The sequence below is a fragment of the Perca fluviatilis genome, chromosome 21, assembly GCF_010015445.1.
Source record: "Perca fluviatilis chromosome 21, GENO_Pfluv_1.0, whole genome shotgun sequence".
NCBI lineage: Eukaryota > Metazoa > Chordata > Actinopteri > Perciformes > Percidae > Perca > Perca fluviatilis.
This window is the reverse complement of record NC_053132.1, coordinates 5,437,683-5,463,537: the sequence shown is the minus strand read 5'-3', so window position 1 is coordinate 5,463,537 and position 25,855 is coordinate 5,437,683. Positions and strand designations below refer to the sequence as shown.

General features: G+C 40.3%; 1 protein-coding gene across 4 annotated transcripts; it reads left to right on the top strand.

Annotated features, from left to right (window-relative positions):
- Window positions 1-24,923, top strand: grb7 (growth factor receptor bound protein 7). Of its 4 annotated transcripts, none has more exons than XM_039789399.1 (15): window positions 1-327; window positions 1,611-1,651; window positions 3,446-3,620; window positions 5,613-5,739; window positions 11,581-11,737; window positions 11,829-11,950; window positions 18,004-18,078; window positions 18,527-18,664; window positions 18,755-18,865; window positions 19,124-19,222; window positions 19,345-19,428; window positions 19,524-19,640; window positions 22,257-22,314; window positions 22,440-22,527; window positions 24,498-24,923. In XM_039789399.1, exons 2-15 carry the CDS (start codon window positions 1,633-1,635, stop codon window positions 24,802-24,804), a joined length of 1,677 nt encoding a protein of 558 aa, XP_039645333.1. In that variant the 5' UTR covers window positions 1-327; window positions 1,611-1,632; the 3' UTR covers window positions 24,805-24,923. The 4 variants fall into 4 exon arrangements, with proteins under 4 accessions (XP_039645333.1, XP_039645332.1, XP_039645334.1 ...); XM_039789398.1 differs by having other exon boundaries at window positions 1,543-1,651; window positions 24,498-24,922; XM_039789401.1 differs by having other exon boundaries at window positions 8-327; window positions 1,543-1,651; window positions 22,440-22,546; window positions 24,498-24,591.
- The last annotated feature ends 932 nt before the right edge of the window (window positions 24,924-25,855 follow it).

Genomic DNA, 25,855 nt, shown 5'->3' with positions numbered 1-25,855 from the left:
AACTCATATTTGAACTCGTATTTGAACTCATATTTGAACTCATATTTGAACCCACGGACCTACTATAACGGCTCCATCGGCCTCGGTGAGGGAGAGAGGGAGGGCGGGTTTACCGTGCACACCTTACGGCCAGTCTCCGCCCTTCCTCTAGCTACCTCTTCACTCAATGTTGTTGCCGCTTTAGTAGTGGCACGGCATCCCGTTTTTGTGTGCCACGCATAAAGAAGAAGAAAAAACAAACACACTAAGCTAACAAAGCATCCCATTTTGGGATTTAAACGATGGCAGACAGCTGAAACCTGCCCATCGACCACTCAGCGTTTACAGGTAGGCAACGTTGCTGTTTTGTCCGGAGATGCTACCAAGCTAGCACAAGCAGAAACAGGTGCAGGCTGCCTTTAACCGCGAATATAAAGTTCATACAAAGAGATGTTTTAGCCGAAGTTAGCCGAATTTGTCTTTGTGTTAGTGTCAACTTAATCAAAGTGTCTTAATGTCGACAGAGCTTTAATGAGGAAGGGGGAGCTATTTTATTTAGTTTCAGTATGAGGTTTTGGCGCTTTGACTATTCCTGTGTTTGCTTAGGTTTTAGGCTTTTTAAACATCCAGGAGTTAGTCTGTTCCATCTTTTGTTTACATATATGAGAAGCAAAATGTGACAGAGATATGAGAGTAATTTAACATTTCTTAACATGAACTTTAAAGTGTTTAAGGTGGATTTGTATTCCTTCACAGCAGTTATTTCAGCACACAGGGTGTGCGTTAGTCTGTGGGGTTTTAGTCTATCAAGTGTTTCCGCCCCGAGCATGTGTAATATAATTTCTCAGGTGCTTCATATTCAGGAGACCCTTATTATCATTGACCTGCTATATACTGTAGCGTATTACTGTAGTATTTGTTATAATTTAAAACAAAGTTAGATAACTATAGCTCTTTGTTTTAGCAGTTATGATGCTGAAACAAATTAAAATAAATGTATTCACAGTAATTTTAATGATTTATTGATCATGTTTAGTCAGTTTATTATGCAATAAACTGCAAATCATCACTCACACCAGCTTCTAGATTGTGAGGATTTGTTGCTTGTGACAATAAGATCAATATGTTTGGAGTTGTAGGCTGTTGGCAGAACAAAACAAGCTAGTTGAAGATGTCATCTTGGGTTCTTGGAACATTTGATGGTCTTTTTATTATTATTAATTTTTTTTTACAGTTTTCTAACATTTGAAAATCATCTTTTTTATGAAATGATTTATCAACAGAATTGGGAATTGGTAATGAAAATAACAGTTTGTTGCAGCCCAACGTCTTTAGACTCCTTTCTACACACGTACACCTGTTTACACACTTTTACGGACCCTTTATTAGACATTCTCTGGAAATGTACACCTGATTGGGAGAGATTTTTAAACCACTAACTGCTTCATGTAGGGGTTTTGTGTTTGGAAAAGCTAATTGTGTGTGTGTGTGTGTGTGTGTGTGTGTGTGTGTGTGTGTGTGTGTGTGTGTGTGTGTGTGTGTGTGTGTGTGTGTGTAATAAAGGATATATTTTCAGATTCTCTCTGCGTCCTCACCTGATCAGAACACTGTGTCTGTCTCTAAACCTGCAGGCTGCCACTCTTCTCCTCACATATGCTGCATGATCTGCATGGTAATACCAAGACAACAAACCCTGTCTTTCTGGATACTAGAGCTGCAAAGATTAAATGATTAGTTGATTAGTTGTCAACTATTCTGATAATCGGTTTGAGTCATTTTTTTTTTATTCTCTGATTCCAGCTTGTTAAATGTGAATATTGTTCTAGTTTCTTCTCTCCTCTGGGACAGTAAACTGAATATCTTTTGAATTGTGGACAAAACACAACATGTGAGGATGTCATCTTGGGCTTTGGGAAACACTGATCCACATTTTTCACAGTTTTCTGACATTTTAGAGACCAAACAACTACTGGGTTAATCGAGGAAATAATGAACAGAATAATCAACGATGAAAATAATCGTTAGTTGCAGCCCTGCTGCATACTAGATGCCATCTGATGTAGGGTTCGGTGATATAAATGAAAGAAATATTATGTTATCATTATTAAGAAGAACGTTCCAATGTCAACATACTGTATATCTGATATGTTCAACTTCACTGTCGGTATCAAACTTTATCCGTAGTGAATCTTTTAGATCTGCAGCGGATTATCTGAAGCCAGTATTTGTGTTGTTGCTGCTGCCTCAGAGCGGGCTGGTCCTGATAACCGCAATCGCATTAATGATTCAATAACAACTGCAACTCATTAAACTCCATAACAAATTAAGCCAGGAGGAAAACAACATAGTTGAGTCACACTTACGTCACTAAAAATAGACTTTTCGTGGCTCAGAGCCAGAGAGGAATATTACAAACTGGAATTTCTACACACGTACCTTACACTACATGATAACAACACCTGTTACTGCGTGTGTTTGGTCTGAATATGTTATGAATTCATTTGACATGTAGGCATTGTTACATTTGAATAAAGTGCAACCGATGCAGATTTGCAGACCTTGTTTCTGGCTTTGAAGAAAAGAAATAAAAAAAAAAACTCATTATACAACAGTTCAACGTAGAAACTAACAATAAAACAATGACAATGACTAACAACCGCTACACACTGAACAACTTGAAACAACGACAAGTAATAAAAGAAAACAAATAATATTTATTTATATATAAAACACATTACCTTCAGTTCAAAAACTAATTTAAAAGAAGTGAATGATGGAAGCATGTAGTCTGCATATTGTCTTTATGCACTGCATGCATGTACCAGAACAAAGTAATGTACATTTAGTTTTCTTGATTTATAAAGTTATGTTAATTAGGGCAGCAACTAACCATTTTCATAGTCGATTATTTTCTTGTTTAATCCAGTAGTTGTTTGGTCTATAAAATGTCAGAAAATGGTGAAAAATGTGGATCAGTGTGTTCCCAAAGCCCAAGATGACGTCCTCAAATGTCTCGTTTTGTCCACAACTCAAAGATATTCAGTTTACTGTCACAGAGAGAAGAAACTAGAACATATTCACATTTAACAAGCTGGAATCAGAGAATTTTGATATTTTTTTTTAAATAAAAAAATGATCAAACAGATTACCCAAATAGTTGGCGATTAATTTAATAGTTGACAACTAATCAACTAATCATTTAATCTTTGCAGCTCTAGTGTCCAGAAGACAGGGTTTTTTGTCTTTTATAGTAGGAGGAGTGAAAAAAATCTAAATATTAGAAAATATTCACATTAAAGAAGCTGGAATCAGAGAATTTATGACTTCTTTTTCATAAAAATGACTCAAACCAATTAATGGATAATCAACCTAGTTGGCGATTAATGTAATAGCTGACATATATTGATTCATCTTTGTAGCTCTAATGCCAACAGGCTAAACTTCGGACGTCCTCCTTCCCCTTCAGGTAACATGATGGAGGTGGCCGGTCCCTGGACGGAAGTATTCGAGGGCTCGGAGATGACGGAGACGTCTGGAGGAGCAGAGACGCTGCTGGGGAGCTCCACTCTGACTCTGGCTCCTCTGATAGCCGACTCGCCATCCGTACGGCGCTCCCTGCCCATCAGGATCACCTTGAACAGGTACGATTAGGGCTGATATTAGGAAAATATCTACAGTAATGGCGTTTATTTTGACTGATATTGCGATTTGCGATATGATTCACAATACTGGAGGGAATAATCATTTTTGTATCATTCTCATTTTCATTGAAAAAAAAAAAGATTGAAGTGTGATTTGTTTGTTTTTTTGCAAAGATCTGTACCAAAGAAAGATTTTTTTTTTTTTTCTCTAGTCTGTAGGATACGATTTGTAGGCCAGGATATCTCCGCAGCACCACAATACTTTATTTTAGAATGGTTTGACACATATTTTGCATAAATTGCGATTAATTGCGCAGCCCTAGGTACGATCAACAGGAACGTGCACACAGACAGCATTACTCACTCTGGGCGGGTTGCCCAACATGCAGCGTGCACACACAGTGGGCGTGAGTCAATAGTCTTCTTAAGGAGGGTATTGACTCAAGTCATGACTCAAGCTCAGGCCAAAAGTCGTGTGACGTGTAAAGCAGTTTCTGTTGAGACAACTAGAAACTGTCTCAAAGCCTTAAAGACACAAGTCATAAAAGTGTGATTGTCGAGTGGGCTGGGACTGTGTGCTCTGCTGTTAGAGTTACACTGTATCAAGTTTCTGTTTCACTTCCTTGTGTCTTCACATATATGTGGTGCCTTTTTCTTTCTTCTGCCCTGAAGACAAAGAAAGCAGTGTTTTCTTTATGTAATGAGGTCATTACTTCAATAGTAATGCTGCCAAATAAATGGTAAAACATTATTATCTGGACACTGGCTTGTTTTTCTGACTATCCAACAAAATGGAAGCAGTGTTCAGCTAAGGCAAGGCAAGATAGGAAGCTTTTCTTGTCCGTTTAAAGTTCCAATACACAAAATTACAATGGAATATAAGGGCCATTGTTGGTAACAAAATAAATATATTACGGAGCCTGGGAGGGTAACATTTGGAGAAAAAAACTCCACATTTTTTATATTAAAGTGATACATTTCCAAAACAACAATCACATTTACGAGAGAGGAAAAAAACCAGATATTCTCTGATATTATAGAGTCATACATTTGCGAGGAAAAAAGTCAGAAATTCTCTCAGACTAAAGTGAGAAATATACCAGAAAAAAATAGTGTTTTTTTTGTTGTTGTTGTCAAGAAACTCCATCGCTTCACGTTGCAAGGTTGGCTCAACCTCATCACACCACAGAAGCCGCTGCTTGCTGTGTATAAGCTGTGTATGCATGAGCAAATTATACATTGCAATAAGGAAATACTTATTATACTCTACTTTCTTCACTGCTATCCCTGTTTTTCCACATCTAAAAGGAATATGCATGTTTAAATCCAGTGTTTCTGAGGGGTAAAACATGCAAAAAACTGATGCCAATTCAGGTAAATACGGAGTAAACTTCCCACCCATACATTCATCGATTCCCTTCACTAGTCCGTAGTTTAACATTACTTTTTTGGCTGGTGTGTAAAGGAAATCTACCCCGCCATTTGCATATTTTACCAGCATTTTGCTGGCGGCTGGTGCTAATTCTGAGCCCTGATCATAAGCACATAAGCATCCTGACTTGAAAAGACATTGCTGTGAATTGGGCCACTTCAGAAGGAAACTACTGATTTGCATATTGATGGCTTTTGTGCATCAGGAACTTTTTACTTTTTATTTATGGCTTTAAAAATTATATAGAAATTCAAGTTTGGTTCTCGTAAATGTACGACTTTAACTTAGGAAATTCTTTTTTCAGAATATCCCCCCCCCTCCCTCGGCTCTATAATTATTTTTGACCTATAATGGCCCTAATACACCGACGTTCGTACAAAAGAGCCCTTGTCTTGGTCTTTTACTGGGATTTGTTGAAAATAAGAACGTTTATAGAAGATCTCCAGACTTATACTTTAATGGCATTTAGTTGTAAATGAATGTTTGATAAGATCATTTGTCACTTTCTTCTGACCGTGTTTTTGTGTTCTTTTCTTCATTTCTGTCACTTTTTTTTCCAGGGCGAAAGGCGGCGAGTCGTTCTCTTCCTCTGTCCCGGCGATACCCAACCCGTTTCCAGAGCTGTGCAGCCCCTCCAAGTCTCCAGTGCTCATCAGTTCACTTCCTCCACCGGCGACTAACAAACATGTGAGTTCAAAGCCTCGTTAGTAAGCAGCTGAAGTCTGAAGTCTGTAGAGCCTTAAAGGGTTTAATGAATGTACAGACTGCAGTTTGGACGCACCAGACTTTAGGCGGCTGGCTGCAGTGTATTTTGTAGCTGTAAGATGTCAAGTCATCTTTATTTATATAGCGCATTTAAAAGCGCATAAGTTGACCCATAATGCTTTTCAAGCAGGGCATATACAGGGGATACACAGATAAACAACAGCAGGCTACATGAACAAAAAAAAGTACGTAACAAACACAACACCACAAAATGTAATACAAAACAGCGTGCCTGGTAAAACCAAGGTCAACAATAGGGAAGTTAGAAGAATGAATTAAATCAGCAATGGCTTAAATAGCAGTTTAGGGAATAAAAATACAGATCGGGAGGTGGCTTGACAGAAGCCAGGCAGCCTCAAACGGCATTAAAAGCAAGTGGGGAAAAAAAAGTGGGTCTTTAAATGAGATTTGAAGTTTTCAGTCGTGGAACCTAATATGGGACGGAAGGCTGTGTCATACTTCATGTTATTGTCTAGTCGGAAGTCACCTCACCATTTTGATTCCTTTCACTTCACCATTATGGTTTCCTTTTTACATTACAACCCCAGGGTCCAACATATATATTATTATAACATAATCCACCCCCCCACCCCTACTGGCCCTGTGTATAAATTTACTGACCCGGTAAAAAAAAGAGGTTTACGTTGTAATGATTTATCCAAACAACACACAAAAAGCCTGTTCTGCATCTACAAATATGAGTTCAGTCAGTTTAGTTGGTTTTGCACTCTAATAAGTCCTAGTTAGTAAACAGTAATGCTTGATTTAAATTAGGTGCAAGGCCAGAATTTTATTGAAATTTATTGAAAAGATATCCGGTACATATATACATACACAATCCTCTATTCCAGACTCTAAAAAACACAAACATATATATATATATATATATATGAAAACACATTGGCAAACATGAGCTGTTCTGGTCTGTTCAGTCAAATTTTTATTTTTTATTATTATTAAATATATATATATATATATATTCACATTTTATAAAACACATTAATTTCATAATTGAAGTTTTCGAACAATTCATAAATAAATTACATAAATGAATTACATAAGTTACTGACAAGCTTTATAATTATACATAACACCTTTTGACAGAATGAGGCTATATTTCCAGTATGTTTATGGTCAAGCCCCAGCTTATATTGCTGAACCACTGAAGCCGCACGCTCCTCTGAGGTCATTAAGGTCTGCTGACCAGCTACTCTTTGTTGCCCCCTAGAACGCGGCTCAAAAATTGGGGAGATGGAGCATTTTCAGTCGTGGCCCCAAGGCTGTGGAATGAATTGCCTCTGCATGTCAGCCTTCACATTTTTAAATCACGACTTAAAACTCACTTGTATTCATTGGCCTTTAAACCTGTTGAAGTTAGTGGCCATTTTTAGGCTACCGTTACCTGCTAGTGTGCACCAACCTGACTCGTGACTGTGATAGGCACACACAATGCCACTGGCCCGAACGGCTTAGCGACTGTCCAATCAACTTGCCCGACAAGCTTTTTTGCTGGCCACGGGCCATCGGGTCATTGCTTATGTCGAACCCTGAAACCCATTTGCACATTCATTAACATTTCAGTTTCCCCCTCAGTGTAAATGTGCCTATTTTCATTTGTAGTCCGTGTGCAATTGAGTGGCCAAATGTTGCAGCAAGCACTACAACACAACACAGTACAATATATGTATTACCCACTTGATTTGCCCGCTCTGATATGTGTGAAAGATTAAATAAAATGGTCAGAGCTCAGAATTCAAACTTCATTTTAGATACAAATTTGGATACACATTTAAAGGATAAGTCTGGCCATATTCTGTGTAGGGCTGCAACTAAGGGTTATTTTCATTGTCGATTAATCTGTGGATTATTTTCTCGATTAGTTGTTTGGTCTATAAAATGAATAAAATATGGATCAGTGTTTCCCAAAAGCCCAAGATGACGTCCTCAAATGTCTTGTTTTGTCCACAACTCAAAGATATTCAGTTTACTGTCACAGAGGAGAGAAGAAACTAGAACATTCACAGTTAACACGCTGACATCAGAGAATTCACTCAAACCGATTTAATCGATTATCAAAACAGTTGACAATTAATTTAAACTAATTGATTATTTGATTAATCTTTGCATCTAATTCTGTTTTATTCTAACTGTCAACAAATCCCATGAAAAGACTAAATGTGTATTAATCCGCTACTAAAAATAGTCCACAACAAATGTGCTATTTCCTCCTGTATGAGTGACGCTTCAAGTGGCGCTATGCAGTTTTGGCCATTTCTTTTCTCACTTTTTGCAGACCGGTTTCTCTATAGAGCCCCCCCTACAGCTTTAGAATAGATATTTTGGCAGCTCCGATGTTTACTTGTGGATGAGTCCTCTCTCGGTCAGTCTGCCGTTTCCTCTTTCTCTGTTCCTCCAACAATGCTTTCCTAGCTTTCTGCTTCTTTTTTGCCGGCTCAGCCATGACGGTAGTGTTAAAAACTCCATCGCTACCTTGTTAGCCGGTTCCTGAATGGTGCGTACGTGTGCGGTGCCGTGAAGCAATTCATTACATCACGAGACGACCACCATTCAACCCGAAAAAAAGTCATGTAACCATTCCAATGACTCCGAAGCTGTTCAGTTAAGGTAAATTAAGCTAAAAAAACCTGCATAATTCCCCTTTAATCATACCTGCAAACTAGTCGCTTTTCTGAGTTTGCAGGTATGTTTAATACAAACTACAGTGACCAGCTGTTTGAGGAAATTTCTCTTTAAAAACAAACAAAACAAAAAAAACGAAACTATATTTTGTGAACCTGAAAGCCACAGACAGAGACACAACGACGGACCAACACAATGCTGGTTTTGATCTTGTCATGCCATTTTTTTGACGGCAAGAAAAACACGGAACAACGCCAGCTTAATCCTCTACTATGATTTATGTGTTTTGGCAAATCACGCAAACTATGTTAATCCCATCACACCTGCCTGAGCTGTAGGTCTGGCAGGTGGATCTCTTTAATTGTGTCTTAACTTGTTGCTGATGGTGCACCTAAAGCTCAGTCATGATTGTGAGTGACAGGAAAGCAGTGTTGCCATGCCAGCGCTGCCTTATTTTGGCTCCCAAACACTGCCAGGATAAACATGTCTGTAATTACAGCAGCATGTCGCCGTGCCACACTCTTCTCTGTGTCGGTTGATTGTGTTTTTAGAGGGACTGTGTGGCTGTAGTTTGATCAGATTTGATTGAATGCAAACAAACAAGCAACAAACACGTTTTCTTATTATCGATTAATCAGCCAATTATTTCCCTGATTAATCGAGTGATCGTTTTGTCTGTAAGATTTTGATTTGTCTCGCAGCCCAAGGTGATCTGTTTCACAGTCCAGGACCCAAACATATTCAGTTTATCGACATAATTCTCATGAAAACAAGAATTCTAACATTTGAGAACCAAAGTTATGCTTTAAAAATGACACAAATCATTTCTTAATTATTAGAGTGACTAGTTTAAACTCTACTTCCCCACAGAAGCAATGTCTTCTTTACTATCACCACCTATTTTAGAATTGTAGCTCTGTTTATTTATTTTTTTATTCACACATTATTAAAAAAAAACAAAAATTAAGGCTAACCCTACCACCCCTCTGAGTAACACTAGTTACACTAAGCAGCAATGAAAGTCTGAAAAAAAAGAGAGCAAAAAATAGGGTGTAAATGTACGAAATGGAATGAATTAAGATCTTAAAAGTCTTAAGACATTTACGATTTAGTGGCCTTTTTTAAAATGTTTTTTGAATGATGATAATGTAGATGTTGATTGCAAATCTGTGCCTTTTGCTGCTGGCACGCGCAATAACATGTGTTTAGTTGTAGGTCAGCAAGCCTTGTGAGCTGTAAAATCAGTTTGGGGATGGATCAGCAGATTAAATTTCAGATTGCATGCCCAAAATGAAATGCTGCTACAGTGTGTTTTTAAGTATTGAATGTTTTTGGATCTGATCTCCACTGTTGTCACGCGTTGTTCGCTTCATGTCCCAAGCACAGAACTATTTTCCTCCAACTCCCCCCCTGCTCTTTAATAACAAAAAAAGAAAAGAAAAAAGCTCTCAGAAGCGGACTGACCAGATATTAAACTGTGCGGTTCCCACTGAAGGAATGTTCCACCCCCGTAAAGCCTCCCCTGGTTGATACTCGCACATTATTTGCCCTGACTGACGTCGGCACTCGCCCAACCAGTCAGGACTTGCGGATTGACAGCCTCCTGCAGGTTTCTGGTCGGGCAGGTTTGTTTTCTTTTTGGTTTGCTGCATCCAGACGTTGTGTCAGACAGCTGCGTGCTCCGAAGAACGCCCTGACCCTCGAATAACCTGCAGCCAGAGCACCGCAGCAGCATCCGAGACGCAGACAGCCAACACGCGCGGCTGCTTCTTTAATCCGATCTTTATCCTGAACCGATGCAGAGAAGACAGGGAGAATGCAGGAAGATAGGAGCGTTTATTTGTTTACTAGACAGCTTATGTCGCACAGAGTAAGACATGAAACCTGTGGTCTAAAATTAGGAAGAATTTAAGTGTCAAGGCCTATTCGATACGGGTTGACTGTGTCTGCGTTGGCAGTGAAGTTGACAGGTTCTCTGACTCACATTTTGGCGTCTTACTTTGAGCGTACACATGTTGATGCAATGCCAAAGCCAGCTGTGAAAAGTATGTTGTGAAATCAGTTACTCACATTAAAACCTGCGTTGCTTCAACCTTTTACGCTCATTCATTCAAAAACTTTAAAATTCAGAGTTCACTGAGGAATTACATAGAATCACATGAGAATATGTTAATGTAATCAAGTTGTTTCCGACTTTTGGTTGTTTCGAGTTGTTAGGGGAATTTTCCCAGTGGGGGAACTGTTGTTGTTTGATTACTCTTCACAACACATGAATACCAGATATTCTTGTGAAGGCAACTTGAATCCAGCCTGGGAATGGCGGACTCCGACACGAATAATAATAAAAAAAACTACTATACAGTATATAGAGAGAATTGCTGAATGGTAAAAAAGAAAAAAAAAAAATTAGAAACGGTAAAATGTAAGAAAATTCAGCCCAAAAGCCAAAGATATTCAGTTTACAAAGATATCAATCACATGTTTATATAGCGCTGTTATAATGTGTCCTTTGGGGGACACAGTTATTTTTTTTTTTTTAGCTCTAGGAGGCTGACACAAATGATAAAAACTGCTAAATATAGAGAGAGAAGTACTGGATGTAAATATATGGGGTTTGGTTTCATGAAAAATACATTTTTTAGTAAATTTTTGACATTATTTTTGTGATTTAACAATTTTTTTTTTTTTGAATTCTTTTACAAAACACAAAACCTACAACTCGCAACGCCAACAAATGTGTGTGAATGGTTCCTGTACTATGTAAAAGCGCTTTGAGTAGTCGACTAGACTATAAAAGCGCTTTATAAACACAGTCCATTTACATTTACAATATTCCAAACCATTTAACAAAATAAAGAATAAACCAAAGTAAACATATGTATAAATGACAACACCATGAGCCCATCATACACATCTCTCCGCAGCACAAAGCTTCTTAGGAGTCCTCCAGAAAGTTCAGCTGCTTTCCCTATTTTCTAGTATAGACATTTTTTCAAACGCCACCACCCTAGCCATCTCACAAGCCCACCTCTGGATTGATGGCACCCCTTCATTCTTACATCATTTTTGACAGTATTGGTATTTTGAAATTGATCCTGAATATTTGCTCCTCTTCTCCATCAGTTGATCAAGGTGTACGGAGAGGACAGCCACAGCCGCTCGGTGTGGGTTTCTCGGGCAGCGACAGCCAGAGAGGTGTGCCACATGTTGGTCCAGACGGCTCACTGCAGCGACCAGGAGAACTGGGCTCTCCTGGAGCTCCACCCCACCCTGGGCCTGGGTACCACTGTGCTTTGCAATAAACAAAAAGAAAACCTTAACCAAACGGTGTGAAATGGCTTTTAAAAACGTTCTGCTGTCTGTCTCCTCAGAGAGATGTCTGGAGGACCACGAGGTCGTGCTGGAGGTTCAGGCGACCTGGTCCCTGAAAGGCGACACCAGGTTCGTTTTCTGCAAAAACTACGCCAAGTACGAGTTCTTCAGGAAACCAATGGTACGCAGCAGCAAAGCTCATAAACATGCAGTAATACATGCTCTGGAAAAAATGGCTTCAAAACAACAAGAGACAGAACAAAAGTCCATCCCTGCCTTTTTGAATAACAACGAATAAAATGAATGAGTGGCAGGTTTGCGTGCCAATGCAGACACGTTGCCTTAACACCTCAGGTATTTTATGACCTCAGATCTGGTGCTATTAAACTAAGATGACACATTAATAACTGGTTTTGATGAACCTCCCACTAGTGTCCCCATAAAGTATGCCCACACTGCTTCCAGCCAGAGGCGAATTTGATCATAGATTCACTTTATCTATTAGTGAAAGTTTTACCCTATTCACCTGTAGTATCTCCCCCTAATAGTCAGTCTATTAAATGCCAAAATAATAGTTCAAATAAAGGCCAGAGTTTGAGGTGATGCGTTAAAGGTGCTCTAAGCGATGTTGGGTGACGTCACTTCTTATTGACGTTCAAAGTATTGTCAAACAAAACAAGGCTAGCTCGCCCCTCCCTCCCTCCTCATCCTGTCCCCTCCCCCTCCCTTCCGCGCACTAACCCCCCACCCCCAAATCCTTCTTGTTTGTTATTGGCTGGAACTTGTTATGTTTGGTGGTGCAGGTTGGCCAGTTTGTTTTTGTTGGCGTTTGTGGAGCCTGGGCTGTCCACAGAGACCGTTTTTTTTACAGTGTGTTCAGGGGACAGACAGCTAGCAGATAGTGAGGAGATGTTTTTACAGTGTGTTCAGGGGACAGACAGCTAGCAGATAGTGAGGAGATGTTTTTTACAGTGTGTTCAGGGGACAGACAGCTAGCAGATAGTGAGGAGATGTTTTTACGTTGTGTTCAGGGGACAGACAGCTAGCAGATAGTGAGGAGATGTTTTTACAGTGTGTTCAGGGGACAGACAGCTAGCAGATAGTGAGGAGATGTTTTTTACAGTGTGTTCAGGGGACAGGCAGCTAGCAGATAGTGAGGAGATGTTTTTACAGTGTGTTCAGGGGACAGACAGCTAGCAGATAGTGAGGAGATGTTTTTTACAGTGTGTTCAGGGGACAGGTATGGAGCTAAATCGGGGCCAAATGTTTTGTTAATTTGAAAAAAAAAATATATAGTTGAAAAACTAAAGCTTGAAATTGAAAATTTAAGTTTTGGTCAAAACTTGGAAAAAATAAAACCATGTATTCAAACTAAAAATAAGTGTACCAATTTTTATTTCAGTTTGAATAAAATTTAGATTAAATTCTGGAATTATTTTGAATAAATTATAAATTTTCATTTTTCACTTTTATATTTATTTTCAGTTCCACATTTCATGTTTTCAGATTCAAAACTTATTTTTTTTACGGCTTCAAATCTTTTTTTTCGGTTTCAGATGTGTTTTTCACTCTCAGATCATTTTTTTTCGGTTTCAGACTTTTGGCCCTGATTTTGCTTGGGGGGCGTGGCTTCAACTCAGAGGGGCGTGGCATTATGAGTGACAGCCTAACAAAGAAGGCAGAAGACTCCTCTGTCATGTTGCCTTCAGGAAATGGTGTTACTGTGAGAACTATGACTGAATCCTTTCTATCCACTATATACATGTGATTTTTACTTAACAAACTGATACCAGTGACAAAGTTCCATTTAAAAAAATTGTTTTGGACAACACATGGTACCAATTACACTATAAGAGCAATAAACTGTGCCAGATTGTGCAGTTCAGCAGGAACAATGACTTCTCCCACTTCCATGTATGCCTTATAGCACCACAGTATTCACTGGCACCAGCCCACAGGTAAGACATGTGAACGATATTAGCATTTTTTAATAGATACTTCTATACTGTGACATTATCCCTGCAGTGGCATTTGTTTGGTGATTAACACATAAAGGGAAAAAAGGTGGACAGCTGGACAAAGCTGGCAATCAAGCATCGCTAGCACTAAAGTTAGCATTAACTAACGTTAGCTTCACACTAGCTGGTGTTTTTACACAAATTTCAGTGTCCAGCTCAAGTTTTTTTTACTTTAAGGTGTAGTGGTCTTTATAAATGACCATGACTCGACAGTGGCTGCATTGAAGAAGGTCTCTTTTTACAGAGTAGACAAATATGACTTTACATTAATGCTCTGGCCTGATAAAGTATGTTTTACACATAGCTAACGTTACATGTAACAGCATGACAGTTATGCCTTACAAAATATGCCAAGTGGGCAAACTTTGAAGGCTTCTACCACAGCCTAACTGTATCAGAATACACTAACTTGTCTTTTATGTATTTGTAGTATGTCTTACTGTCTATTTTCTGGACAGTGTGTGTCCGTAATAAAAGCTTTGATTGATTGATTAACAAAGCAGACCAGGACATGTTGTTTAAACTAACCATGAAAAGGTAACACTATTAACTTAGCAATGTTAGTTATCTATAAAGTTTTACATTTATAAGGCTCTGTACGGCTGCAGGCAGCCACTGTCGAGTTATGGTCATTCTGACAAACAGAGGTTAACAAAGACCACTACACGTTAAAGTCAAAAAACTTGAGCTGGACACTGAAATTAGTGTAAAAACACCAGCTAGTGTGAAGCTAACGTTAGTGCTAGTGATGCTTCATTTCCAGCTGTCCACCTATTTTCCCTTTATGTGTTATGACAAAAAATGCCACTGCGGGGATAATGTCTCAAAGTATCTATTGAAAAAGGCTAATATCTTTCACATGTCTTACCTGTACGTAAGCAGGTTGCCTTGGCAGAGCAGACGCTACGCTGACTGCCAGTGAATACTGTGGTGCTACATTCAAAGTCATACATGGAAGTGGGAGAAGTCATTGTTCCTGCTGAACTGCACAATCTGGCACAGTTTATTGCTCTTATAGTGTAATTGGTACCATGTGTTGTCCAAAACAATTTTTTAAATGGAACTTTGTCACTGGCATCAGTTTGTTAAGTAAAAATCACATGTATATAGTGGATAGAAAGCATTCAGTCATAGTTGTCACAGTAACACCATTTCCTGAAGGCAACATGACAGAGGAGTCTTCTGCCTTCTTTGTTAGGCTGTCACTCATAATGCCACGCCCCTCTGAGTTGAAGCCACGCCCCCCAAGCAAAATCAGGGCCAAAAGTCTGAAACTGAAAAAAAATGATCTGAGAGTGAAAAACAGATCTGAAACCGAAAAAAAAAGATTTGAAACCGTAAAAAAAATAAGTTTTGAATCTGAAAACATGAAATGTGGAACTGAAAATAAATATAAAAGTGAAAAATGAAAATTTATAAGTTATTCAAAATAATTCCAGAATTTAATCTAAATTTTATTCAAACTGAAAGAAAACTTGGTACACTTATTTTTAGTTTGAATACATGGTTTTATTTTTTCCAAGTTTTGACCAAAACTTAAATTTTTAATTTCAAACTTTAGTTTTTCAACTATATATATTTTTTTCCAATTAACAAAACATTTGGCCCCGATTTAGCTCCATAGACAGGCAGCTAGCAGATAGTGAGGAGATGTTTTTTACAGTGTGTTCAGGGGACAGACAGCTAGCAGATAGTGAGGAGATATTTTTTACAGTGTGTTCAGGGGACAGGCAGCTAGCGGATAGTGAGGAGATGTTTTTTACAGTGTGTTCAGGGGACAGGCAGCTAGCAGATAGTGAGGAGATGTTTTTTACAGTGTGTTCAGGGGACAGACAGCTAGCAGATAGTGAGGAGATGTTTTTTACAGTGTGTTCAGGGGACAGGCAGCTAGCAGATAGTGAGGAGATGTTTTTTACAGTGTGTTCAGGGGACAGGCAGCTAGCAGATAGTGAGGAGATGTTTTTTACAGTGTGTTCAGGAGACAGACAGCTAGCAGATAGTGAGGAGATGTTTTTTACAGTGTGTTCAGGAGACAGGCAGCTAGCAGATAGTGAGGAGATATTTTTTACAGTGTGTTCAGGGGACAGGCAGCTAGTAGATAGTGAGGAGATGTTTTTTACAGTGTGTTCAGGGGACAGGCAGCTAGCAGATAGTGAGGAGATGTTTTTTACAGTGTGTTCAGGGGACAGGCAGCTAGCAGATAGTGAGATGTTTTTTACAGTGTGTTCAGGGGACAGGCAGCTAGCAGATAGTGAGGAGATGTTTTAAGTTTTTACAGTGTGTTCAGGAGACAGGCAGCTAGCAGATAGTGAGATGTTTTTACAGTGTGTTCAGGAGACAGGCAGCTAGCAGATAGTAGAGGAGATGTTTTTACAGTGTGTTCAGGGGACAAGCAGCTAGCAGATAGTGAGATGTTTTTTACAGTGTGTTCAGGAGACAGGCAGCTAGCAGATAGTGAGGAGATGTTTTTTACAGTGTGTTCAGGCAGCTAGCAGATAGTGAGGAGATGTTTTTTCAGTGTGTTCAGGCAGCTAGCAGATAGTGAGGAGTATTTTTATACAGTGTGTTCAGGAGACAGGCAGCTAGCAGATAGTGAGGAGATGTTTTTTACAGTGTGTTCAGGGGACAGGCAGCTAGCAGATAGTGAGGAGATGTTTTTTACAGTGTGTTCAGGCAGCTAGCAGATAGTGAGGAGATGTTTTTTACAGTGTGTTCAGGGGACAGACAGCTAGCAGATAGTGAGGAGATGTTTTTTACAGTGTGTTCAGGAGACAGGCAGCTAGCAGATAGTGAGGAGATATTTGCAATAAAAAATGTTGTTACCTAAAAAACGTGCCACATCGCTTAGAGCACCTTTTTAAAATGTATTTTTTTGGTTTGACCAAGAGTCTGAAACCCCAAAGATATTCACTTTACAATCACAAAGACGAAGACAAAGAAAAGCGGCAAATCCTTACGATCTAGAAGTCGTTATGAAGGAATATTTGGCACTTTTAACTGATTAAATGATTCAAAAGTGATCAAAACTGTTGACGGTACATTTTCTGAAAGAGAAAGCAACAAACCGTTTTAATTTAAGAGGCTGGAACAAGAGAACGTTTGGCATTTATTTCACTATTTGGGCTTGAAACGATTGATCAACTATTAAAATGGTTGCCGACTCATTTTGTCAGTCTACACTTCAGCTCTAGAGTCATTTGCACACTCGGAGCCATTTTGATCTGCGTATGCAAACAAAGATACCAGCAGGATCTCTGTGTCCCTCTGAGACAGCCGCATATGTGGCTTAACTTTGCATAAATTTACTTAACGCTTATGTTAAAAAGGGAGCATCGAGGTGTGTTTCATCTGCGTATTCAAGATAATCACGGTCCTAAGCAGAATCCTGAACTATTAGGGCTCCTGCACACTGGCTGCGTGGTGTGAGCGTGTTGCGTTTGTGTTGCGTTTGTGTTGCGTGGCGGCTGCGTGGCGTTTTCTATGTCTTTGCACACCAGAAACGAGCCTGACTGGCTGCTGCGTGATTTGGATCACCCTTGTTCGACCTATGGGGAGAGAGTTGTGGAAATTTACTGCACTCAAGCAGTAGTATACTTCATGTTAAACATAAATATATACTGATTTGATTACAGTAAAGACAACGTCGGCAGTATTGGCGGCAAAATAGGCTCCAGAATATTCCGTTCTGTATTGACGGGTGCAATATTTGAAAATAGATAAAAAAAAATTTATTACATCTATATCTGCATTTATGTGAAAACCTCGAGACTTTCAAACTGAAGTCATTTCTGTCAAAATGACATATAAACATCTTTCCGTATTCTATTTCGCTTCCAACGCGCTTGCGTGTCGCGTGAAAAATAGGCGTCGGTCATATTTCTAGCGTGCACGCGCCTGAGATGTGTGTGTCACGCAGACAAGTGTGCAAGCTCGAACCTGTTACCATGAGCGCCGAAATACAAACGGACACGCCACGCAGCTGACACGCTCATGCCGCGCAGCCAGTGTGCAGGAGGCCTAAGTTATTACGTTGCCTCTAAATACACGTTAAACAAAGGAGCAGGAGTCCTTCCAGGTGTGTTTTAGATCATCTCGGTCCTAAGCAGAATCCTGCTGATGAAGTGACAGCAGCGCAGGCTGCAGCAGAAGCTGCTTCTTTGTCTTGTAAATGAGGATTTCTTTTTTTAATGACAACCTTGTCCTTCCTGTCTCTCAGCTCTTCTTCCCAGAGTGCATGATCTCCGACAGCGCAGATGTCAGCAAGGGGATGACATCGTCAGAGCTCATTAAGGTAAACCGGCTGAAATCAGGAGCCTCAATCAGGAGCCTCAATCAGGAGCCTCAATCACACCGATTTAAATTTTTTTTTTTTAAATAAAATAAAAAATGCGCTTTTGCCCTAGTCAGGTTAGCTTCTAGTTTGCGATTCATTTCTGGTGATCAACTAATTCATCAATCCTCGAAGCATTTCAGCACTAGAGCCGTTCAAATTGATTTTAAAGCTTTTTTTCCAGCCCTGTACACATAAAATGACCCTCATGTGATGATCACAGCTCAGAAATCATCCGTCAATTAGTTTTAAAAAATGTCTCAACAACAGCATACAATTTGAATAGATTTTCTTTTTTTTTCAGTCTGATTTTCAACTATTTTTGTATTAAAATAAAACGCATACATTGGCTAAATATTTAGGGGCAAATGCAAGCCAAAAACACTGAGCTGTGAGTTGTGTTCCTCAGAACCTGCTGAAGTCTGGGACGTGTCCAGAGATTCAGGGCTTCCTGCAGGTCAAAGAGTCCAGTCGGAAAGCCTGGAAGAAGGTCTACTTCTTCCTCCGCCGCTCGGGACTCTACTGCTCCACCAAAGGCTCCTCCAAGGTCAGCGAGTCACGTCAAACTTCTGCATTATAAAACAGAACCCAGACTTTCAATCGTTTTAAGTGTGTCTGTCTGTGTGTGTGTGTCCAGGAGCCTCGCCACCTGCAGTATGTGGCTGATCTGGATGACTTGAACGTGTACACTGTGGTGAACAGCCGTAAACTGTACGGCGCGCCTGCAGACTTCACCTTCTGCATCAAGGTAACCACTTCCTCGGGGCTTCAAAGAGACGGCAGAAAAATGTCCTCAAACCAGACAGAACACTGTGTCGGGAACAGTCGAAGAACTGTCTGACGTGTCTGTCTGTCTGTCTGTCTGTCTGTCTGTCTGTGTGTGTGTGTGTGTGTGTGTGTGGTGTGTGTGTGTGTGTGTGTGTGTGTGTGTGTGTGTGTGTGTGTGTGTGGGTGGTGTGTGTGTGTGTGCGTGCGTGTGTGCGCGTGTGTGTGTGTCTGCGCGCAGCCTTTCAGAAATCCCATCCGTACCCAGGACCTGAAGATCCTGTGTGCCGAGACCGAACAGATACGAACGTGTTGGACGTCCGCTTTCAGACTGTTCAAGGTTTTCAATCCCTTCTTATCGTTTTTTGTCTCATAACGCATTATTGAAACCTAGCAGTGTAGCTGCAGCCCGAGTACGGACGGTGAAATCATTGACTCTTTATTTTGTTTGTGTGTGATCAGTACGGGAAGCAGCTTCAGTGCAACTACCAGCTGTCGAAGTCGGCCCCGCGGAGCCTGGAAGGAACCAAACTCCCCGATGACAAAGTGAGATCACCAGATTCAGAAATCATGAAATCATTCTGTAGCGCCGTCTCACGTTTCTGCTGTTACACTCGCCGTTTGTCTCGCTGTGTGAGCAGTCCAAGTCGGAGGCGAGCCTGGTGGCCATGGACTTCTCAGGGAAGGCCGGCGGACGGGTCATCGAGAACCCGACAGAGGCCCAGAGCGCAGAGAGGGAGGAGGGACAAGCCTGGAGGGTGAGGATGGGGGATGGATGGATGGATGAGGGAGGGAGGAAGAGGCCTAGCTGCAGAGCTGGTAGGGAGAAAAGAGGGTGAGCAATAAAAAGACTGATAAAGAGGCAGTAATCATGCACGGCTAGACGAGATCCGCTTACAGGATCAGTCCTGTTTATGACAGAGTTCATACGGTCGGGAAAAACCTGCAGAAGTCATGGAAGTTGAATGGTTTGGGAAAAGGTTATGTAAAATATTTTCTTACATCTTTCAACGTGGTAAGCTTTAAACATGACATGTATTTTTTAAATCTGGATCACTCGCTATTAAGTACACATGTACTAGTAGATACTGTATATGTAGTGGTAATATAAATAGTACATTGATCGAAACAGAAAGGGGTAGATAAGGTAATAATGGTCTTTATTTGTCATGCCCACAACAATAACAAGTAGTCGTTGGCAATGAAAATCTTAGGCCTCAAAAACCTTCAACAATGCTCATTTAATAACTAAACAATACACAAGTAAAAGCAAAATCGGTAGTAGTAAAATAAGTAAACTTATTTATAAACTACTTAAAAATAAGTAGTTGAGATATGTACAGATGGGATGCAGTATAAATATGTATCGGTATTTAAGAGTATATACATATATATACATATATGTGTGTGTGTGTGTGTGTGTGTGTGTGTGTGTGTGTGTGTGTGTGTGTGTGTGTGTATATATATGTGTGTGTATATATATGTGTGTGTATATATATATATATATATATATATATATATATATATATATATATATATATATATATATTACAGGAGGGACAGTAGTTTGGCAGCATGTAAGTATAAGTTTATGTTAAAAGAATGAGTTTTGGCTGATATATATTAGAGATGGCCCGATACCGTTTTTTGCTTCCCGATTCCGATACCTGAACTTGCGTATCGGCCGATAGCGAGTACCGATCCGATACCAGTGTGTCATATATTTTATTATGTTTACTAACCGTATACTACTATCCCTGTATGGATGTGATATTATTTCTATCTTTGTTGTCAGTCTGGCTCAGGTTAAACTCTTTGTAAAACATGAACAAAGACAACCAATGAACGCCCCAGAACTTTCTTTTATTCTCCAGTTTGACAGTCAGTTATAACGGAAAAATACCATAAATAAACTACTTTAACGTAGATTTTCTTCAGGGCTTTATTACGTGGTATCGGATCGGTGCATAAACTCCAGTACTTCCCGATACCGATATCAGCGTTTTAGGCAGTATCGGAGCCGATACCGATATCGGACCATCTGTAAAATATATATATATATATATATATATATATATACACTGCCCTAGGATTTCTTTTAAATGTTAAATATTAATATCTGCATTTAAAAATTCCGATTCAACCATATTTGGTACAATTTCATTAACAATACAAATGATGGTCCAACCTACAAAAAAAAAAAGATCCAGATTTTAAAGGCAAAGTAGTAGGGATGTACCGTATTTTCCGCACTATAAAGCGCACTTAAAAGCCTTTAATTTCCTCAAAAAACGACAGTGCGCCTTATAATCCGGAGCGCATTATATATTTATATATGGATCAACCTCTCGGATCACTGTCACGTTGAAGGGACACTGCGTCGCTGTAACCTCGATAAAACTTCCACTCATTCGCGTTTTTATAACCTTAAAGCATTAAATATTCAAAATATACAGCCATGCGACACACCAATTGAAAGCTTAGCCTCTAATGATTAATTGAAGCCCACATACAAAGCTTACGATGATTTATAGCAGTTACACAACTGTTACAAAGTAAACAATTTACAATAAAACAATTCAGCCGTAATCTGCGCAGGTGTCGAGAGTGCATCCATACCTGATTTCGTTGTCCTGTCAGCAACAAAGTGGTATTTTGCCCAAAACTTGATTTTCATAAATCCACAAGAGTCCAAGGAAATGTAATATCCAAGCTTTATATTCCAAAACGATCTGTTCGCCTCACAATGTTGAAGTTTCTGGCCGAATGACAACGGAAAAATGCGAAACAGTTTTCCATTCCCGCACTTGTCATCGCCGCTAGCTTCTCTGCCCAGCTTGCTACATGATCGATGTGGGCGTCATCGTATGCCCTAGCTTCTAAGCTTTCGATTGGTAGCTCATATTAGCCAATCGTTCAGGTTTGCCTCTGATATGGCCAATGGAAGCGGACGAGCCGATGACAATGTCAGGTCGACATTTTCTCGGACCACTTTAGATTTAAATGCTTTAAGACCCGTCTATCTTTTTAGCCAATGAGCAGACAATTCGATTGATATGCAATATGGGCATGACATTCATTAACCTTAACAACATTACCATGGGAGTGAACGGAGTTGTCAGAACGCTTAATAGAGTTTGACTTTATCTGACTGTTTTGTTGACGTTCCCTTTAGCACAGCTCCATCTAGTGGATGCATAACGCAACCCCAGTCAGACGTTTGACTGCAGTATCTTCTATTCTATGCGCCTTATAATTCATTGAAGGTGCGCCTTATAATCCGGTGCGCCTTATAGTGCGGAAAATACGGCAAACCGCCTCCGCAGACGTCTGATATCGTGTCTCTTTCCTGTCTTTTCTCTTTACGGACGCAGAGGAGAGAAGCCCTGAGGTGCAGTCTCCCCAACGTAAACTCTGGCGCCAGGCCGTCCTGTAAGTCCACACGAGAGGAGACCGGCTCCTGAAGCAGGGCTTCTGTAGTTCTGGAATAAATCCCTCTATGTGCTTGCTCACTTCCTTTATATTGTTTGTTTGTTTGTTTGTTTGTTTGTTTGTAGCCATCCACAAGACCCAGCCGTGGTTTCACGGTGGTGTGTCCAGAAAGGAAACGCAGAGACTGATAGAAAAGCAGGGCCTGGTCGATGGGTAAAGACCTTTTCTCACTGTGTGTGTTTGTTTTGTTTTTTTTAGTTGTGTTTATTTTTCCTGAAAGATTCATCTGTGGCTTTTCAAATTCTTTACAGTCCTTCCAGAAAAATGCAGAGTTTTTTTTGTGATTGTTGCGGGCAAAAATCCTTGATTATGCGGCACGTTTTCTTAAAAAATGTGATGGAATATTTATGCAATTTTATGCGATGAAATTGTGGGAACTTGCAAAAACTGCAGTTAGATGAAAAAGAGAAAAAAAAGTGATCCCCCAACACCCTGCTTTACGATGATGTTCACGTTGCGTAATTACGTCGCTTCATAACGTTCCCATGGCAACAGGGGAAAATGGCTGCTCTTGTGTGAAGCAAACGCAACATTTTTCAACTTTCTGCTAAGATATATTACGGGACTTTTTTGGATTATGAAATCATGCAAGCCCCGCATTGGTGCGGAAATCTGCAATTTATGCGGCGAAAGTGCGGTGGATTTGAAAAAAATGCAACCACCCCCGCTTAAATATGCAGACTTTGGTAGATTATGCGTTGAATTGTGCGATCGCATAATCTCGTTTTTCTGGAGGGACTTTAATGGGTTGAGTTGATTATCATTTAACCTTCGGAGAACCCCCATAAAAAGACATCCATGCTGTGATTTTGGTTCTCAGCCTTCTGACATTTGGAGATTTGTGCAAGATATCTGCAAGGGACCCCTTTTTAAAATGGCCATGCCAGTTTTCCACACACAGTTTAGCCTATCTTAAAGGTCCCATGGCATGAAAATGTCACTTTGAGGTTTTTTAACATTAATATGCGTTCCCCCAGCCTGTCTATGGTCCCCCAGTGGCTAGAAATGGTGATAGGTGTAAACCGAGCCCTGGGTATCCTGCTCTGCTTTTGAGAAAATGAAAGCTCAGATGGGCCAATCAGGAATCTTCTCCTTATGAGGTCATAAGGAGCAAGGTTACCTCCCCTTTCTCTGCTTTGCCCGCCCAGAGAATTTGGCCAACCCATGAGAGAGAGAGAGACATCATGGCTTTCAATCGAGCAAAGTGGCAGTTGGTCAAGGCCACACCCCCACCCTCCACCTTGCCCCCCCCTCTCTCCTCCTCAATAGCTACAGACACAGAAATGGCACATCCTAAGGAAAGGTCACTGTGGGACTGGCTCTAGTGGCTGTAATTCTGCACCAAGGCTGAATTTTGGGAAAGACACTTCAGATACAGTATTAGGGGACCACTAAGGTCTATATAAAAGAGACTTCAGATACAGTATTAGGGGACCACTAAGGTCTATATAAAAGAGACTTCAGATACAGTATTAGGGGACCACTAAGGTCTATATAAAAGAGACTTCAGATACAGTATTAGGGGACCACTAAGGTCTATATAAAAGAGACTTCAGATACAGTATTAGGGGACCACTAAGGTCTATATAAAAGAGACTTCAGATACAGTATTAGAGGACCACTAAGATCTATATAAAAGAGACTTCAGATACAGTATTAGGGGACCACTAAGGTCTATATAAAAGAGACTTCAGATACAGTATTAGAGGACCACTAAGGTCTATATAAAAGAGACTTCAGATACAGTATTAGGGGACCACTAAGGTCTATATAAAAGAGACTTCAGATACAGTATTAGGGGACCACTAAGGTCTATATAAAAGAGACTTCAGATACAGTATTAGGGGACCACTAAGGTCTATATAAAAGCATCCAAAGAGCACCATGTCATGGGACCTTTAAGCATTATTTAGGCCCCCTTCCTGACAAGCTAGGTCGTCTAGTTGCATCTGACACCAGTATCTTCACTCTGGCCTGCCACAGCCTCCTGAAGACAGTAATGTAGGCGGGCCTCTTAGGGTTAAGGTTTAATCGCTGCCCAGTGTGTTACAGTGCGTTTCCGTGTGAAAATGCATGTTAAGAAAGTGCGATCTGAATTGTTCCTCTGCATATTTCATGTGTAGGATGTTCCTGATCCGTGAGAGCCAGCAGCACGCGCAGTGCTTTGTCCTCTCGCTGTGTTACAAGCTGAAGACCAAACATTACCTGGTAATCCCTGTGAGTTCCCTTCCTTCTCTTCAAAACACCTCCATTCTCTCAAGGAAACACGCACACACACACACACACACACACACACACACACGCGACGCACCGCACTTCTTTATTGTGTGTCCTAAAGCCCAGTTCAGACCAAAGATTTGCGGCGAGAGAGAGCCGGCTGACGTCATCGCCCGCCACTTGGCTGGTCGAGTCGCCAGAGGCTGGTGTTAGAACGTAAGGGACGTCCGCTGTTTCAACAGCCAATCAGCTCCTAGTTACAAACTATCAGCTGGGCCAAATGTTTTTTGACGGAGACTTAAAGCGTAAAAGTCTCGCCCAAATGCAGCCTCGGGTCTTTTTGTGAATGTACCCGAGTCAAACTTTCATTTAAAAGCGTATTTAGGACAGAAGCGCCACTTTTAAGATTTACCGTATGCTCGTTTTTCGGTCAAATGGCCTTTTGAGTGGGAGAGTTAGGGGCACTACTACGATCGCATCAAAATAGCTATTTTTAAACCACTAAGAAGGCTCGACACAACATGAGACTTTGCTCCAAGTATCACCAGGGGCTCTACTCATGAACTCAGCATAGAGAGCCGAAGTCCCGCCCTTCTACTTCCGGCCAATGGGACCTATCTTTCGAAAAAGTATGAACTAGAGTCAATGGAGAGATAATAATTATTTTTTGATCTCGTTTGAATTGAGCCATGGATTACAAATATGATGTTCGTCAATTTTAAACATTATTTTTCAACCGAGGAAAGTCTCCGTTTATAGTTAAACTGTTGAAGTATAAGACTGTGAAAATACGTAATTAGAAAGACTACAAACTTCATGGATGACGTCTCGCTGAAGCTACGATGTCTGTGTGTATCGTACCGTGTGTGTGTGTGTCTGTGTGTCTGTGTGTCTGTCTGTCTGTCTGTCTGTCTGTCTGTGTCTAGTACCGGGGATGTAACGTTACTCTAATGAGCAGAGGATCTCGCTTGTTCTTTTGCTTCTCTGCTGAAAACACTTCACTGGATAAAACACAGCAGGTACGATAACGTTACATGTGTTGTGGAACAGAGCTAAGCTAGCTAGCTAGCGAGCAAGCCGATCATCAAGCTGGGTGAGGTAGCTAGCGTGAGACGGGAGATGTAGTTCACTGGGAGATGTAGTCCACTGGGAGATGTAGTTCACTGAACGGTTTCACACAAAATTAAGCGGTACTACGACAAACCTACGGCTAACTGAGACTTTCTTCGGTTGAAAACTTATCTTTTAAATTGACGAACATCAT

Bases quoted from the DNA above. Each gene is read 5' to 3' on its own strand.
- grb7 (XM_039789399.1), top strand. The intron at 11,951-18,003 runs GTACGCAGCAGC...CCTGTCTCTCAG, and splicing joins AGTTCTTCAGGAAACCAATG to CTCTTCTTCCCAGAGTGCAT. The intron at 19,429-19,523 runs GTGAGATCACCA...CTGTGTGAGCAG, and splicing joins CCAAACTCCCCGATGACAAA to TCCAAGTCGGAGGCGAGCCT.